The 18092-nt window shown below is 38.6% G+C and overlaps 1 protein-coding gene across 13 annotated transcripts in view; it reads left to right on the top strand.

Moving 5' to 3' along the window:
- The window catches only part of ABI1 (abl interactor 1), an 81262-nt gene that overhangs the window by 25940 nt on the left and 37230 nt on the right, over positions 1-18092 (top strand). For all 13 annotated transcript variants that reach the window (XM_043479247.1, XM_043479243.1, XM_043479242.1 and 10 more), the window contains exon 2: positions 4696-4863. In XM_043479247.1, the coding sequence (XP_043335182.1) occupies positions 4696-4863 (168 nt within the window). The remainder of the gene's footprint in view (positions 1-4695; positions 4864-18092) is intronic.

The raw sequence follows: 18092 nt of genomic DNA, 5'->3' as shown, positions 1-18092 counted from the left end.
TAAATCTGAAAATGAATCTATAGCTGGTATTACTGTATAATTAAGAGTGACATATAAAGCTCACCATCTAAATAAATCCCAAAGAGCATTTTCTGTTGAGTATAAAATAAAATTTCTTCATAAGAAAGCATTCTGACATAATGGAGTTGGCCGGTTTTTCCCTGAGTGGTACATAAAAATGGTGCATCTGACATAGCTGTTTTGTTGGAGTCATTGAAATATGGTGTGTTTTGGTAGATGTGGGTAATTTTTTAATGAATTACCATGAAATTGCTTTCATTCTATTAATATAATTGGAAAAACCTTATTTAAATATTTGAAATATTCTGTGGGAAAAATAACTTACTTTGGAAAAGTTGCTGGCAAGTTTGGATTAGAGTTAAGCTAAAAGTTGTTAAAAAGATATGATGTGGTGTCATTTCTACAAAGAGCGGGAGGAAAAGTAAAGACAGAAGCAAAATGGAGAAACTTTTTTTTTTAAAATGTGTGAGACCCCTGTTTTGTTACCTGAGCAGGATCATTAAATCACTTGCAGTTAAAAGTGCAAGTCGCTCAGTCGTGTGGATTTTTTGCGACCCTGCGGGCTATACACATACAGTCCGTGAAATTCTCCAGGCCAGGATACTGGAGTCGGTAGCCTTTCCCTTCTTCAGGGGATCTTGCCAACCCAGGGATTGAACCCAGGTCCACATTGCAGGCGGATTACCAACTGAGCCACACGGGAAGCCCTATGTCTTGCAGTTAAAACATGGAGAAAGATTGTTCCTCAGAGCAGACATAATTTTCTGATCTTCCTGTCAGACTTTAGGGAAGGGTTCAGGTGAGTGAGAAAAAGAACACTGTAATTTAACTTAAACTGTTTCTCTGAAATGTTATTAGACAGGCTAGTGCTATAGGACATGTGCCGGGTCTTTTCAGTAGTCGGGCCCTAACTTAGAAATGGTGTTCTTAACGTTGGCTTAGAGGTTAATGTTTGAAAATAATGCCACCTCTTGTTTGGTTATTTAGAGGAAGTTGGATTTGAATCTGCACACGTTGATGTCCTGATTAAAATCAGGGTCTTAACATTAGAGGAATTAAAAGGAGAACTGTCAGCTAATAGTTACTGCCATTATTATGTAGTTTTTGAAAAAGAATAGGAATAGAAGAATATCACATGGGGAAATGCTCATTATACATTTTTAAGTGAAAAGAGCAGGGTTAGTTTTACATTCTTGTTAGATTAAACAGATGTACTTGAGAGACTTGAAGAACTTATACTAAAATGTTAGTAAGGTCCAATGACAATGCATTTTTTTGTAAATTTCTCTCTCTGTTTAAGAAAAGGCAAAAATTAAACCATGTAATTTGTTTTCACCTAGAATGTATTACTTTTTAAGCGTACTTATGGCGAGGCTGTTCTTGTTTCTTTTGGGCTTCACGTACTTAGCTGTAATAGAGGGAGAGAGGTTTTTCTTCTGGTCATAGGTGGAAGTTGAGAATGAGGGCAAGGCGATGGGGATAAAGATAAACATATGGGTATGAGAGAGATTGCTTATGGCATTGTCATTTCCATTTTAAACAGTGAAAAATAAGAGATTACTTTGCCTATGTAGTCACCTTGAGGGGCAAGAAAAGGATGTAATAGGAGTAGGTACTGCTAGGAGTAGGAAAATGTTCTTTCCTCCAGCAAGCAGATCTTAACTCAGTAAAACTTGGTTTCCACAGGTGGATATGGGAGGAAGAAGACAGTTTTATATATGGGCTGTTGAGAAAATTCAGTTATCTAAGGAATTTCCTGTTAAGTTCTTGGCCTACATTATTTATTTCGAGTTTAGCTCTTTTAAATAATTACTTTTCTTTTAAAGCCATATGTTTATTTCCATTTTAAGCAAACTTCGTCAGTGGCATAAGACAGGGATGGCAGATTGGTTACAATCACATGTCAGCTCCTAGAGTGATTAGTTAAGAGTGTTTAGACTTTTGTAGGAAGACTGTTGTAATTGATTAACGATGTCTGTTTTAGCTCTGTGGAGAAGTCTTCTGGTTTATAATCCATTTTGTGTGATCCTTTGGATGTATTAAGGCTGCTTGGTAGTTAATACAGCAAAAGTATCAAAGAATGAGGGAGACCAACTATTGGATACTAAACTTAAGTGAAATAAGTGAAAACAGTAATTCTTGTGCAGGCTTAACTTTTAAATCCATGGTTTATAGAGGAAATTAACTGTGACTAGAACTGCACTCTCTCCAGTAAGGCCACAATCCATATATAACTCTTTAAAATGTGGCTAGTTTGAGAATATGAATTTTAAAATTTTATTTAATTTTAATTATTTTAAATTTAAAAATGGAAGCCATGTACAATGGTTTCTGTTAAATACAGCTTAATTTTTTTGATTCAGTTCAGTTGCTCAGTTGTGTCCAACTCTTTTCGACCCCACGAGCACGCCAGGCCTCCCTGTCCATCACCAACTCCCGGAGCTTGTTCAAACTCATGTCCATCCAGTTGGTGATACCATCATACCAATCATCATACCAGTTTTTTTGGTAGGACTGCATTTTACTTTAACCATTGCATCCAAACATGAGTGGGAGGCTTTTATGTCTAGGCCTGGAAGTGGCACGTGTATCTGCTATTGACAGTACTTAGTTAACACACGCATCACTTCATGTGTGTATTACCTCCCCCCGCCTCCTTGCTGAGGACATGTCAGGTCTGTCCTTAGCAAATTCCAATTTTACAGTACAGTGTTACCGACTACAGTCACCATTTAGGCTTTTTTGGTTAGATATTGATAAATGTGATACAATAATAATTAAGTTCAGATTAATGTTTTCAGCTTAAATGCAGAACCACAGGTTTTTTCTTCTTACATCAGAATGTCTTTTGAATTATGCCCCAAATCTCAGCTCTCAATGACCTGAACATATTTAATGACTTGCTTTATTCCACACCACACAAACAGCAGTCTCCGGGTAATAATTCCAAAACTACCATCAGCAATAAAGTAACTGAAAACAGATTCAGTATTTTTCTTCCTTCTTTTAATTGTTTTGTCCTAAGGATAAACCCCATTAGAGATGTACAATCAAATTACTGTGCTTTGAAGCCACTTGTAGGATATTTCCTCTCTGGTTAAGCCACTAATTGGATGCACAGTTAGGCCCATTTGATTAATTTGACATTTAATTTTGGGGAATTCCTTTTTAAATTTTAATTTTGTTTTATAATTGTGTAAATTGTTTGCATAGTTGCAAAAAGCAAATCTAAAAAACAAGGTATGTTTAAAAAATCTTATCCATATTCTTGCTAACTTATTGACCCGTGGGCCCATATGCAGTTATTTTTTAAAGATGTTATGTTTTATCCTTTTTTCTTAAAAAGTAAAAAAATATATTTTTGTATCTTTGCTCATTTCCTAAGTGGTAGCATTCTATAAACATTTTTTTTTTCTTTTTCACCTTACCACTATTCTGGAGATTGGGTGTGGTGGTAATAACAGTATCTCTCAACATTACTTCTTACTGCAGTGTAGTACCCTAATGTTTGGAGATCCCATAATTTGTATGACCAGTCCCCCATTGGTGGTTGTATTGGTTGTTTCTAGTCTTTTCCTATTGTAAATAGTGCTGTAATGAATAATTACATATATATTTTTGCCAGTGATTCTTTGAGATTCCTAAAAGTGAGATTATTGGGACAAAATATAAGCCTGTATGTAATTTTGCTGGATATCACCAGCAGTGAGTGTATCAGTCTTCCTCTGCAACTTTGCAGAGTACCTTGTCCTGCTTTTGGATTTTCGCTGGGTGGATAGATGAGAATATTATCTCATATTAGTTTGCATCTGCATTTCTTTTCTATGACGAGCAAGGTTGAATGTTATTAAATATTAAACATGGTTAAGAGTGGTTGCATTGCCTTTTTTTTTTTTGAACTCTTAGATCTGTTTCATTTTTTCTATCCCTGGCCTTTTTGTTTTTAGATTATATATTATAAGTTGCTGGCTACCCTGCTTGCTCCCCACCCATCACCTCCCTCACCCTCCCAGAGTTTATCACTTGTCTTTGAATTTTTCTCTGAACTTAGCTTTGAAATTGGTTTCTGAACATTTCTCACTGTCTGACTGAGTTGTGCACTGGAGTTTGGGGAAAATGGATGGGTAAAGGATGGGGTCATAAGATTACAGTAGTTTTTGTGGTGATGAGAAGCTTGGTTGTAATGGTTAACAGGTTGTTTGGATTTCTGATGTTCATTGATGTAAACAGAATTGTAAGGTAGAATGGATTTAGTCCATGTCATTGTACTAGTGGATGTTGTGATTTTTTTTGTTGTTGTTAAGTTACCGTTTGTTAAGTAGAGCCCTGGGGTATCATGGATGGTGACCTCAAAGTTCAACAAAAGACTGTAAGGGAAAGTGAAATGGAGAAATTTATGACTCACAGGTCCTGGAGGAGGTCATAGCTTGCCTTGAGGGGACACATGGGGAGGTCAGTGCAGGCAGAGAGTAAGTCAGTGGACTCGAGGCACCTGCCTTTATTAGGGTCGGAGGGTGGCGTGCTCTGTGGTTCATCAAACTGGTCAGGTAAGTTCTTTGATTCAGTTGGGCTTTTCTATTAAAAAAATATAATTCTAATGCTGCCTTTCTATAGAACAGATGTTTAATGAATGTTAACCAAAATAAATATTGGGCTTTTTTGTTCTTATTTCAGGCTACAGACAAGAGAAAAGCTTTAGAAGAGACCAAAGCCTATACAACCCAATCCCTAGCTAGTGTCGCTTATCAGATAAATGCGTTGGCTAACAATGTGCTCCAACTGCTGGACATCCAGGCCTCTCAGCTCCGGAGAATGGAGTCCTCCATCAATCACATCTCACAGGTAACAGCGTGTGGAAGGCTTCAAAGTCAGGTTTAGTTAACTAGCAGCATGGCAGGTGGCTTGGAGATGAGGATTCCTCACTCTTCTTACTGACTAGTCATCGTCACTTTCAGCTTCAGCTTTGAGTTTAGTGAGACTATTCTGTGTGTGTGTGTGGTAAGATACACACCCCAGCAGTTACTGCTCTGTGGCTTTGTGTTAGTACAACGCTGACCTTACCAAGTAACGTTAGATGGTGTTCCCACCTCTTCAGTTTTAAGCAAAGTGTGTGTAGAATTAATTGACTTTCATCTATTAAATTGATTTTCATTCTGGTCTTAATTATTTCTTTCTTTGTTCTTACCCATTTACCCTAAATGCTACATTTATTATGTATGTTGTTTTTTTTTTTACTGTATTAAGGGAGTTTTTGAAAAGCAGTAGATTGTATTGTTATTGGATTAAAAAATTTCTAGAATTTAGCACTAAACCTGTCATATTCTAAGCATTCAGTAGTGTTTGTTAAAATTTTTCTTTAGGAAGGATTGGTCTGTATACTATTCAGTATACCTGGAAATATTTAATGAACATTTGAATGGAGAAATAAGTCCTGTGAGCATGTCTTTTGGGTGGCATTGAAGGAGTGATGTTTAAGTTGGGGTTTGATGGGAGCCTGCTCATTTGATCATACGGACATGGAGTGCAAATGTGTTCCAGTCTGAGATAATGGTCTTACATAATAAAGTCATGATGACTTGTTCAGGGTGACTAGGATGTTTGTTTTGTTTAGAATGAGGAATGTACCTGGAGGTTAGTTTTGAAAGTTAAATCTGAAGTTCTAATTCATTTCTCTCTGATTTGTTTTCATTGATGAAGCTGAATAATGGCTTGCATTATGCTAGGGGAGTGGGTGTATCCTTTTGCTGCTTTCCGTATCTGCTTGGTGGGAAATACACAACTCCTGAATCAGAGCAGCATGCTGAGCAGAAAAAGAGAATATCCATCTTCCCTCACCATTGCCAGATGGCAGACTGATGTGATTCAGCCCTGAAGCAAGGATGGGCGTATCCTTCCGAAACTGAAGACTCTGTTCTTTACTTTCAAGGCAGACAGCAGGCTATCCTGCCTCTGTTCAATATGCTTTTTTGGAGAAATGAATCACCCAAGTCCACATTCTGCCTCAAATAATCTATTTGGGGTGTTGAGGAAGCAAACCTTCAGACTTCTCCCTACTAATCACAAAGTTTGAGCTAAACCATATTTTTATTGTTGTTTAGTCACTAAGTTGTGTCCAACTCTTTTTGACCCCATGGACTTGAGCCCACCAGGCTCCTCTGTCACTGGAATTCTCCAGACAAGAATATGGAGTGGGTTACCATTTCCTTTTCCAGGGAATCTTCCCCACCCAGGGATTGAATCTGAGTCTCCTGTATTGGCAGGTGGATTCTTTCCCAGCCATCTGGGAAGCCCAAACCATATTTTAGTTCTGTCCTGATTAATAGTAATAACTGAAGAGTGCTCTCATTTCACTTAGAATAAAGGCTACATTTTTCTAAAAAGGGGCTAGAGCCTTCCTTTCTTTGGTCTGATAATAAGAGGTGAGTTTGGGAATCTCTTTGCAGATCTTCTCACCTTTTGGTTGTCTGTTAAGCCGTGCCCCAGGCTACAGCTTGAACCTCCTAGTCAGTTGCTGAGTCTTTACAGTTGCCAGTCTTGTTTCAAAGCCTGGAAATGGTTTTTTGCTTCCTATGGTTTTAAACCTCAGATATCTTAGTGTGGTATAAAAGGCCCTTTGGTCTGGTCTCTTCCAACTCGCATCACATTCCTGCCATGCTCAACTTGTTGAAGTCTTCTAAACATAGCATGCAATTTTGTGCCTCTTTTCTGTAATCTGTTTGTCTTACTTGGCATGAACTTTGTCTGTCTCTGTTCTGCTTGACATAAGCACCATCTGAAGTCTTCACTGATCATTAGCACAGGGCAGATACTGCTGCTCTCCTTGTGCTATGCCATCTTACTTGTTCCCCCTGGTCAGTGACTTGAGCTCCATGTCTGTCTCCCCCTCCTCTCTTTAAAGGTAAAGACCATCCTGTGTAAGCACCATGTACTGACTGATTGTGCCCCAGGCGTTGTTCATCTTTTTATCCTCAGTACATAGTTAACTGGCATGTAAGAGATGATTTAAAAAGTATTTTTTGAATGAGACAGTGTGGTATAGACTGCTTTGAACACATAAAGATCTCAGTTTGAATCCTAGTTCTGTCTGCATGTGATCTGTTCAAATTACCTAACTTTTTTGTGTTTCGTTTTCTCATATGCAGAATTGGCCCATTAGTGCTGATATTAAAAGATGAAATAAGGAATTGCATGTAAAGAACTTAGCCTAATACCTGGATATAAAATGTTGGCATTATTAGTCATCATAGCTAATCATCTGTTCTCTCCCTTTAACATTTGACCTCTCTTTTATTAGCCCTCTAATCAACATTCAGCATTTTCCCTCCATCTTATAAAGAAGCTTTCCTTACCATACCTTTTGAGAGACTGCCTTTTCTCTCTTGACAGTTCACAGACTAAGTTCTCGAATCTGTCATCTTGTGGCAGTCTTCTCCCTCGAAACATATATATGTATCAGTCTATTGTGGTTTGATTTTGTCTCCTATCCTTGGATGTTGCTTTTACAAAAAGGAACAAGGATATTTTTGTTCTAATTCTAGAAATGCTTTTTCAGCACCTCTTCCTTGTTGCTCTTATTTGTGGCATGTGACAAATTTGTGATTGTGTTTGTGTGTTTACCTATTTAATGCCTGTTTCTTCTCTGAGAGGTAAATTTAGTGATGAAGAAACCTCATTTGTTGGGTTCATCACTGTGTCTTGTCCCTAGTGTCTCCTTTAGGGTCTGACAAGGAGTAGATCCTTGAAACTTTAAGTTACCCTGTGGCACTTCTAAAAATCTAGTCTTTTGTGAATGAGGACTAATTGTTTGTGAAATAGAGGAGAACAATAGAATGGAAAGACTAGCGATCTCTTCAGGAAAATTAGAGATACCGAGGGAACATTTCATGCAAAGATGGGCACAGTAAAGGACAGAAATGGTACGGACCTCACAGAAGCAGAAGATATTAAGAAGAGGTAGCAAGAATACACAGAAGAACTATCCAAAAAAGGTATACACAACCCAGATAACCACGATGGTGTGATCACTCACCTAGAGCCAGACATCCTGGAATGTGACGTCAAGTGGGGCCTTAGGAAGCATCACTATGAACAAAGCTAGTGGAGGTGACGGAATTCCTGTTGAGCTATTTCAGATCCTAAAAAATGATGCTGTGAAAGTGCTGCAGTCAATATGCCAGCAAATTTGGAAAATGCAGCAGTGGCCACAGAACTGGAAAAGGTCAGTTTTCATTCCAGTCCCAAAGAGAGGTAATGCCAAAGAATGCTCAGACAACCACACGGTTGTATTCATCTCACACTTTAGTAAAGTAATGCTCAAAATTCTCCAAGCCAGGCTTCAACAGTACGTAAACCATGAACTTCCAGATGTTCAAGCTGGTTTTAGAAAAGGCAGAGGAACCAGAGATCAAATTGCCAACATCTGTTGGATCATTGAAAAAGAAAGAGTTCCAGAAAAACAAGTATTTCTGCTTTATTGACTACACCAAAGCATCTGACTGTGTGGATCACAATAAACTGTGGAAAATTCTGAAAGATGGGAATACCAGACCACCCGATCTGCCTCTTGAAAAATCTGTGTGCAGGTCAAGAAGCAGCAGTGAGATCTGGACATGGAACAACAGGCTGGTTCCAAACAGGAAAAGGAGTACGTCAAGGCTGTATATTGTCACCCTGCTTATTTAACTTATATGCAGAGTACAACATGAGAAACGCTGGGCTGGATGAAGCAGAAGCTGGGATCAAGATTGCCGGGAGGAATATCAATAACCTCAGATATGCAGATGACACCACTCTTATGGCAGAAAGTGAAGAAGAACTAAAGAGCCTCTTGATGAAAGTGAAAGAGGAGAGTGAAAAAGTTGGCTTAAAGCTCAACATTCAGAAAACTAAGATCGTGGCATCCAGTCTCATCACTTCATGGCAAATAGATGGGTAAACAGTGGAGATAGTGGCAGAGTTTATTTTTGGGGGCTCCAAAATCACTGCAGATGGTGACTGCAGCCGTGAAATTAAAAGATGCTTACTCCTTGGAAGGAAAGTTATGACCAACCTAGAGAGCATATTAAAAAGCAGAGACATTCCTTTGCCAGCAAAGGTCCGTCTAGTAAAAGCTATGGTTTTTCCGGTAGTCATGTATGAATGTGAGAGTTAGACTGTGAAGAAAGCTGAGTGCCGAAAAATTGACGCTTTTGAACTGTGGTGTTGGAGAAGACTCTTGAGGGTCCCTTGGACTGCAAGGAGATCCAAGCAGTCCATCCTAAAGGAAATCAGTCCTGAATATTGATTGGAAGGACTGATGCTGAAGCTGAAACTCCAATACTTTAGCCACCTGATGTGAAGAACTGACTCATTTGAAAAGACCCTGATGCTGGGAAAGATTGAAGGCAGGAGGAGAAGGGGACGACAGAGGATGAGATGGTTGGGTGGCATCACCGACTCAGTGGACATGAGTTTGAGTATACTCTGGGTGTTTGTGATGGACAGGGAGGCCTGGAGTGCTGCAGTCCATGGGGCCGCAGAGTCAGACACAACTGAGTGACTGAACTGAACTAACTACTGTTGTTTTTAGAAAGTTCTCCATTTCAAAGGAAAATGAACAAACCCTAATGTAAATTTTGAATTATCAGTTATTTGATGCAGAATCTTAAATGTAGTACTCAGTGTGGTCACTGAATATATTTTTGCCTGCTTGTTCCTTGAGAAAGTCCAAGTATGAAGACGTAAGAGGCTGACGTGGGTGAGGCCCTGTAGTTAGATGTTATCAGCGTCTGCATTCATCTCCACACCTGCACTCCGCCTTGCAGTTCTTGTGAAACAGCTAGGCGGGAGCCGGTCAGTAAGTTAGAGCAAGAATTGCCTTTTACCATTAAGAGGAAAATTTCTTTGCCTGTTACTTTCATTAAAAACCCACCCATACCTCTTTGAAGTGATATCATGTCAGTCCTTACACTTTGCCTGCAGGACAAAGGCTGGTTGGTTAGTGTGGTATGGACATAAGCACGGTCTTGTCTCCCTTTGCCTGTCTAGCTTCGTTCTGTCCCTCCGTCCCTCCCTCCGCACTTTGGGCTTCACACATCCTCATTCACACAGTGCTTTAGCAGTGTGCCTTTGTTGTGGCCAGTCCCTTTGCTTGGAATGGGTACCTACTCGACTTCCTCTGCCTAATTCCTGGTCACTCTTCAGCTTCAGTTTAATTGCCTTGGCCTCATGGAAAGCATTTCCTTGGTTCCAGAAGAGTAGATTTGATCTTTCCTAATACTTCTGTGCCTGCTGCTGTATGACAGGTAACTTCTGTTTGATCTTCCTTGATTTTTGTCTCCCCTCTGGTCTTTGTCCTGGGAGGCTTACCGTATGGATTATGTCCATGGGCATCTGTGACTTCTGGCTTCAGAAAGAGTGCAGCCAGTGTGGACATGGACAGGTCTGCAGCAGTGAGGAAGGGAAGCTCAGAACGTTTATTTCCCTGGTTTCTTCCCAGTGGACTGGCTGTGTCCAGGCCAAGTCCCTGTTCCTCTCAAGGTGGCCTTGTCTGGGTGACTTCGTCCTCCTCATTCTAGTGATCCTCCTGCCCTTGTCCTTTTGGATTTAGGATTTTAGCTCTTCCTGCTGAGAACATTGGCTCCGATACCTCCTGTTCCCCTATCCCTTCCCATTCATTGTGTTTAGTCCCTCTGTTATAAATGCTCTTTGAATTCTTCTAATTAGAGTATCTCACTAGTTTCTGATTGGAAGTCTGGCTAAAGCAGCCCAGCTTATGTTATTTCTCATACTGGCCCCATCTCTTTTCTCCTGTTTTTGCCTTTGCTCTCACTTAGGGAAGCAGGAGGCTCAGCTGATGAAGTTCTAGAGCACTCTCTTTACACTTTAGCCAGGTTAGTGCTGCTTTTGTTTATATTACATATTGAGATTCTTTGTAAGAGTTGACTTGAAATTAGGATGAACAATAAAAAAGGTTTGGAAGTCAGTGACTGGACTGCAAGAATAAAAACCCTAAAATCTTTTTAACAGCATTTAAGTTTCTTTAAGAGGCCTGGCACCTGCCTTTATTTTTGGCTTTATTCCTTATTACTAACCCATCTAGGATTTTTAAGTTCTAGGGATAAAAATCTGTCTGCATACCTGACTTATATTGTTACAGGCTTGTTTCATCTGGTCAAGTCCCTCCCGTTCATCCTTGAGGTCTTACTCTGAATTTTATTACAGGGTGGTTTTCCCCAATGCCCTTTTCTGTCCTGTCTCCTACCTGTGCGCATATTATTAGAATTCTCTGCTGATTGTTTTTTTACAGCATCCTATAGTTCCCTTTCAAAGCATTTATTATTAGAATTATCTAGTTAATTTGTCCTGTTCTCTTTGCCTTCCGCAGGGTTCTGCTGTGATCATCCCAGTGCCTAGCATGCGTGCATCTGTTAATTTCAACAAATAAAAGGGAAGGAAATTATAGTGGAAGGTCTCAGAATCCCTTAGAGAAGCTCAATGCAAGAGACTTTAGAGCCATTGGAATTCATTATAGCTTTGAATGGGGCTGTCCCCTTTTAATTTCAGTTGATGGGGAAAAAAATCATTGTATCCTTATCTTAGAGAAATTTTTCTTGGTTGTGTTCCTTCATAGGTTAATGGAACATTGATTGCTAAATACCTCCGAATCAGTGAACTTAAGAAAAAAAAAATCTTGCTCTCATTTTTGTGAGTAAGTAGTAAAGATGACATCAAATATTTTTTTGGAGGGGAATGCATGACAATTTTAAACTCACAGAAAATTGCAAGTATAGGACAAAGAACTTTTTTGTTTCGAACTGTTTGAGAATAACCTGCTGCTATGGTGCCCCATCAGTCCTGAAATCTTGGGTGTGTATTTTCTAGACACAAGTACATGCTACTGCATAGCTGTTATACAAGCATCAAAATCAGGTGATTAACATGGATATATTACTACTCTCTACTCAAATTTCTACTGCAGTCTGCCGGTTTGTTCAGTAGCTTTATGGGAAATTGAGCCAGTTCAGAAGTCGTTTTGTGGAGTTTGCTCAGCGTTCAAATGATCTTTTGATGAATTTGTGGGGGAGAAAGTGGTCTTTCCGTCCTATTCCTCCGCCATCTTAGCTCCTCCCTCTGAGCCAGTTCAGAAGCGTTTAGTTATCCTGTCTCCTCAGCCTTCTTCAGTCTGCCACTGTTCCTCAGCCTACACTGGACTTTTCCTGACCTTGATACTTTTGAAAACTATAGACCAGTTAATTTGTAGAATGTCAGTGTGGATATGTTTAATGTTTCTTCATGAGTAAATTCATGTGATAAAGAGACTTTTTGGAGGCAGTAGCTTCCTATTTAAAAACCACTTTCATTGTTTTAATTTTGTTAAGAAAACTTTTTTGTTTACTTTTAAGTCTTTTTCTAAGTGTTTCTAGCATTAGGGCTTGTAAATTCATAATAATATCTAAAGATGTAGGAATTCTATTAAAGAATCTGGCATGACACACATCAAGGCATAACACCCCTAAGAATGTTTTGTTAGAGATCCAACAAATTTGCTGTCATAGGAATTTTTATTTCAACTTGTAAAAATAATTAATTGTGCTATATTTTGCCATTAAGATCATTGCACATTTAAAAATCCTTTGGTCTCTGAGTTATAAGTGGTACTTGAGAACTTCTGAGACATAAATAAATATATTTAATTATGGCAGAAATTATTTCTAAAATAACCCTCCTGGTTAAAAACAAATTGTGTGCATTTTAGCTCTGAAATAATTGGAAAATCCAAATGAAGGCAGTAGAACCACTGTTCTAAGCCTATTTTTAGTTATATTTCCTTTGAGCTGATTTCCTTTCTAGCCACCTGCAGTTTTATGTGCAGTCACACATACTTATTTTTTCTAAAATTGTCCCCTCCCTTCTCCAAGCTTGGCATGAAAGTAGCTTCTCTAATGATTTTAGTTTGTTCTTTTCAAAGAGCAAAGTATAAATTATAAAATCTCCATTGAGTAAATTCATGTAAATCTATTTTTGATGAAAGACAGCATTAGTATGGAATAAAATATTCTCTGGCCTAGAGTTTCTAAAAATTATAGCCTATTTTGTCTTGATACCATTAATATTACTACATGTTAACATACAGAATATACCCTTCCCTTTCTTTTGCTTTCAACTTTTTCCTTTTAAGATTTGTCTCTTCTAGGAATAACTGGATTTTATAAAAAAAATACAGTGTGGGAGTTCACTTGTAGACTAGTGGTTAGCGTTCTCCCAGCTTTCCCTGCCATGGCCCAGGTTCAATCCCTCGTTGGGGAGCTGAGATTCCACAAGCCAACAATAAAAAATTAAAAACAAAAATAGTGTGACATTTCTTTTAACTGGGGCGTTTATTGCATATGCACTTAATGTAGTTATTGAACTATTTGGTTTCAGATGAACCACCATTATTTTGTACCTTTTATTCATGTCATCTATTCTGTTACTTTCCTTTCTTCTGGATTAACATTCTCTTTCAGATTAACATTCTCTGGAGGCCTTACTGTGTAAGTGTGCACATGTATGTATGTGCATATGTGTGTGTATGCTGCCTCCCGCTTATGGTGAATTATTTCCTTATATGTTTTATAAATTTTGGTTGTGAGCCCGTCTTAAGATACCATCTTTGAGTTCTCTCTGCATGCTGAGGGTGATACATTGGTAAGATAAATTGAAGATGTATTCCTAGACAGTTTTGTTCTGTTACTCTGCCAAATGTTCTTGGGGTATGATCAATTCAGGACTATTGAGAATTTTGTACCTGAAAACATGGGAACTTGTTATACTTTCTTGGATAACTGCCCTCCCCTTCCCCCTCAGGGGTGTATGTGTGTGTGTGTATTAGTTTCCTAAACACTCTTGTGATGACATGAGCTCATATCAGTAATCCTGAATAATCTTTCTATCTCAAGATTCTTAATCACATCTGCAGAGATCCTTTTGCCATGTCACTTCTACCTTCCCACATTGAGCAAACCAAGACCTTCTATTTTGTTGCCATTTGAAAGTGAAAGTGTTAGTTGCAAAGTTGTGTCCTACTCTTTGCAACCCCATGGACTGTAGCCTGCCAGGCTCCTCTGTCCTTGGAATTCTCCAGGCAAGAATATTAGAGTGGGTAGCCATTTCCTTCTCCAGGGGATCTTCTTGATCCAGGAATTGAACCGGAGTCTTCTGTATTGCAGGCAGATTCTTTACCAGCTCAGCTACTAGGGAAGCCCTTGTTCCCATTTGGTGTAAGTCTTAAGTCTGTTAGTGGCCAGCAAACCTCTATGGAGTAACTTCTTTGATGTTTTCTGCTCTGATCTTTACTTCCCCCTTCTCCCTCCTCCCTGAATTTTGTTTGCTGTATTTAATATTGGACTCTGAATTTTTAAAGAGTCTATCAAGTATGTTTAGGCAGTTCATAAGTGAGAGTTTTCAGGTGTCTAATCTGCCAAATTGCCTCAGTTGGTATTCCTTTTTGTTTTCCTGTTATCTTTTAATTTTAAATGCTTTTAATTTAGCCTTGAAAAAAAAAACCCAACCCCAAAAACCTTAGTGAATCTCATCTTTGAACAAGCTTGTCTTTAACTGTGGTTAAAGTCAGTTTCTCTTCTTTGAGTACTCTGTTTTGCTCTTATCGACAAACTGCCTTTTTTCTTTTAATCTGACTCCACCTGTCCTGGGTTACTCTGTTTCTGATGCTCAACCAGACCAAGACTCTCTCTTATTACTTCCTGTTTCCATTCTTGACTGTCTGGTCAGGTGGTTCTCTTTCAGTACGAATTTCTGTTTTCTATTTTTCTGTCTCATTTGAGCTAAAGGCATATAGATAATTCTCTACTGAGCAGTTATCATTGGACTTCGTTTCACAGTTCCCTCCTCCTGTCTGATCGTATGTGAGTGTGCCCAGGCCAGCCAGAATCTACCAAAGGGATTATAGTGAAAAGCTGAGATCTGTTTTGCCCCTTTCTATACTCAGCCTTGTTCTCTAGAGCACTTTAATAGTAACTACTGTGTATCAGGCCTGCAATGCAGGAGACCCTGGGTTCGATCCCTGGGTTGGGAAGATCCCCTGGAGAAGGGAATGGCAACCCACTCCAGTATTCTTGCCTGGAGAATCCCATGGACAGAGGAGCCTGGTGAGCTACAGTCCATGGGGTCGCAAAGAGTTGGACACGACTGAGCGACTAAGACACTGCTGTGTATCAGATGTTTTACACATGTGAACACCTGTGAGTTAATTCACCCTCACAACAACTCCACTTCACAGATGAAGAAACTGATACTCAAAGAGGTTGTTTGACTTGTTCAGAATCATACATCTATTAAATGGCATTATTTGAACCAGGAAGTCTGGCTTTAGAATCTGCTTTGTTATCACTATGCTGGACCGCTTTGGTTTTAGAATGAAAATTATTTTCCCTCCATACTTTGAAAGGCAGTCTAGTCCATTTCTTCTAGCTTCCAGGATTGTCACTGAGATGCCTGATGTATCTGATTCTTTGTATGTAACTTGCCTTTTTCTCTCTGAAAACTTTGGAATATTTATTCTTGTTAGCTGTGATATTTTGAAATTTCACAGGGCTATAACTTGGTCTTTTGAAAGTATATTATGCTGGCATTTGGGGGATATGCTGCTGTATTTTGGGGTGCTATGTGTTATTTCTTTGTTTTCCCATATATTCTGGGAATATTCATAGATTCATGTATTCCCACTTTTTCTAGATTCAGATATTAGACCTTTTAAATTAATATTTTAGTGCTGTTCTCCTATCTTGTTTCTTTACCTTTGGAAGACATCTCAAAAATAAATTCCAGTGTATCAGTTACTGTTCTTCATAATTTTTCAGAATGTTTGTTTCTTTTTCACAGGTTGGATTTTTGTCAATGAATTCTCTTTTACGCTTCATATAATGCATACATATATATTTCATGTAATGTAAATCCTTTTCAGAAAAGGATTCCTCTAATCTATGCAAAATTTGGGGGGGGGTTCTTTTTTTTAGTTTCTGTTCTGTTTTAGGTCTTCCCTCACCCTGCCATGCTGTGTTGTCTCAGATGATCTGGTGGTTCTAGTCTTCTGTTTAAGGATGAGGAACTAAAATGCTTAAGTAGAAACTATAAATGTGTGACGGAGACTGTCACTTGATGGGGTGAACAGGCCTTACCCAAATCTAATAGACAGTTAATTCTCCAGCTTTCAGCTCTGTTCCTCACTTTTTTTTTTAATTTATTTTATTTTTTTAATTTATTTTTTTATTGAAGGATAATTGCTTTACAGAATTTGTTTTCTGTCCAACCCCAACATGAATCAGCCATAGGTATACATATCTCCCCTCCCCTCTGAGCCTCCCTCCCGTCTCCCTCCCCATCCCACCCCCTAGGCTGACACAGAGCCCCTGTGTGAGTTTCCTGAGCCACACAGCAAATTCCCGCTGGCTGTCTATTTTACATATGGTATGTAAGTTTCCGTGTTGCTGTTTCCCTACATCTCACCCTCTCCTCCCCTCTCCCCACGTCCATAGGTCTATTCTCCATGTCTCTTTCTCCACTGCTGCCCTGCACATAAATTCTTCTGTACCATTTTTCTAGATTCCATATATATGTGTTAGAATACGATATTTATCTTTCTCTTTCTGACTTACTTCACTCTGCATAATAGGTTCTAGGTTCATCCACCTAATTAGAACTGACTCAAAGGCCTTCCTTTTTATGGCTGAGTAATATTCCATTGTGTGTATGTCCACAACTTCTTTATCCATTCATCTGTTGATGGCCATCTACGTTGCTTCCATGTTCTAGCTATTGTAAATAGTGCTACAATGAACAATGAGATACAATGGAATGTCTCTCCATTTGTTTATGTCATCTTTGATTTTTTCATTAGTGCCTTGTAATTTTCTGTGTACAGTTCTTTTGTCGTCTTAGGTGAGTTTATTCCTAGATATTTAATTCTTTTTGTTGAAGTGTGAATGGAATTGGTTCCTTAATTTCCCTTTCTGATTTTTCATTGTTGGTATATGGAAATGCAAGTGATTTCTGTGTATTGATTTTGTATCCTGCAACTTTGCTAAATTCACTGTTTAGCTCTAGTAATTTTCTGATACTACCTTTAAGGTTTTCTGTGTCCAGTATCATGTCATCTGTAAACAGTGACAGCTTTACTTTTCTGGTCTGGATTCCTTGTATATCTTTTTCTTCCGATTGGTGTAGCTAGGACTTCCAGAACTATGTTGAGTAATAGTGGTGAAAGTGGACACCCTTGTCTTGTTCCTAATCTTAGAGGGAATGCTTTCAGTTTTTCACTATTGAGAATAATGTTTGCTGTAGGCTTATCATATATGGTGTTTACTATATTGAAGGTAGGTTCCTTCTATGCCCATTTTTTTGAAGAGTTTTCATCATAAATGGGTGCTGACTTTTGTCAAAGGTTTTTTCTGTATCTATTGAGATGATCATATCGTTTTTATCTTTTAATTTGTTAATATGGTATATCACATTGATTTGTGTATGCTGAAGAGTCCTTGTATTCCTGGAATAAACCCAACTTGTTCATGGTATATGAGCTTTTTGATGTGCTGTTGGATTCTGTTTGCTAAAATTTTGTTGAGGATTTTTGCATCTGTGTTCATCAATGATATTGGCCTGTAGTTTTCTTTTTTGTGGGTGTTGTCTTTGTCTGGTTTTGGTATCAGGGTGATGGTGGCCTCATAGAATGAGTTTGGAAGTGTTCCTTCCTCTGCAATTTTTTTGAAAGCATTTTCGAAGGATAGGCATTAGCTCTTCTCTAAATGTTTGGTAGAATTCTCCTGTGAAGCCATCTGGTCCTGGGCTTTTGTTTTTTGGGAGATTTTTTATCACAGCTTCAATTTCAGTGCTTGTAATTGGGTTGTTCATAATTTCTATTTCTTCCTGGTTCAGTCTTGGAAGATTGAACTTTTCTAAGAATCTGTCCATTTCTTCCAGATTATCCATTTTATTGCCATATAGTTGTTCATAATAGTCTCTTATAATCCTTTGTATTTCTGCATTGTCTGTTGTAACCTTTCCTTTGTTCCTCACTTTTAAAAGAAAAACAGTTG

This window comes from Cervus canadensis, chromosome 10 (genome assembly GCF_019320065.1).
Source record: "Cervus canadensis isolate Bull #8, Minnesota chromosome 10, ASM1932006v1, whole genome shotgun sequence".
Taxonomy (NCBI): Eukaryota; Metazoa; Chordata; class Mammalia; order Artiodactyla; family Cervidae; genus Cervus; species Cervus canadensis.
Note: the sequence above shows the minus strand (reverse complement) of the source record. Positions and strands in the feature narration are given on the sequence as shown.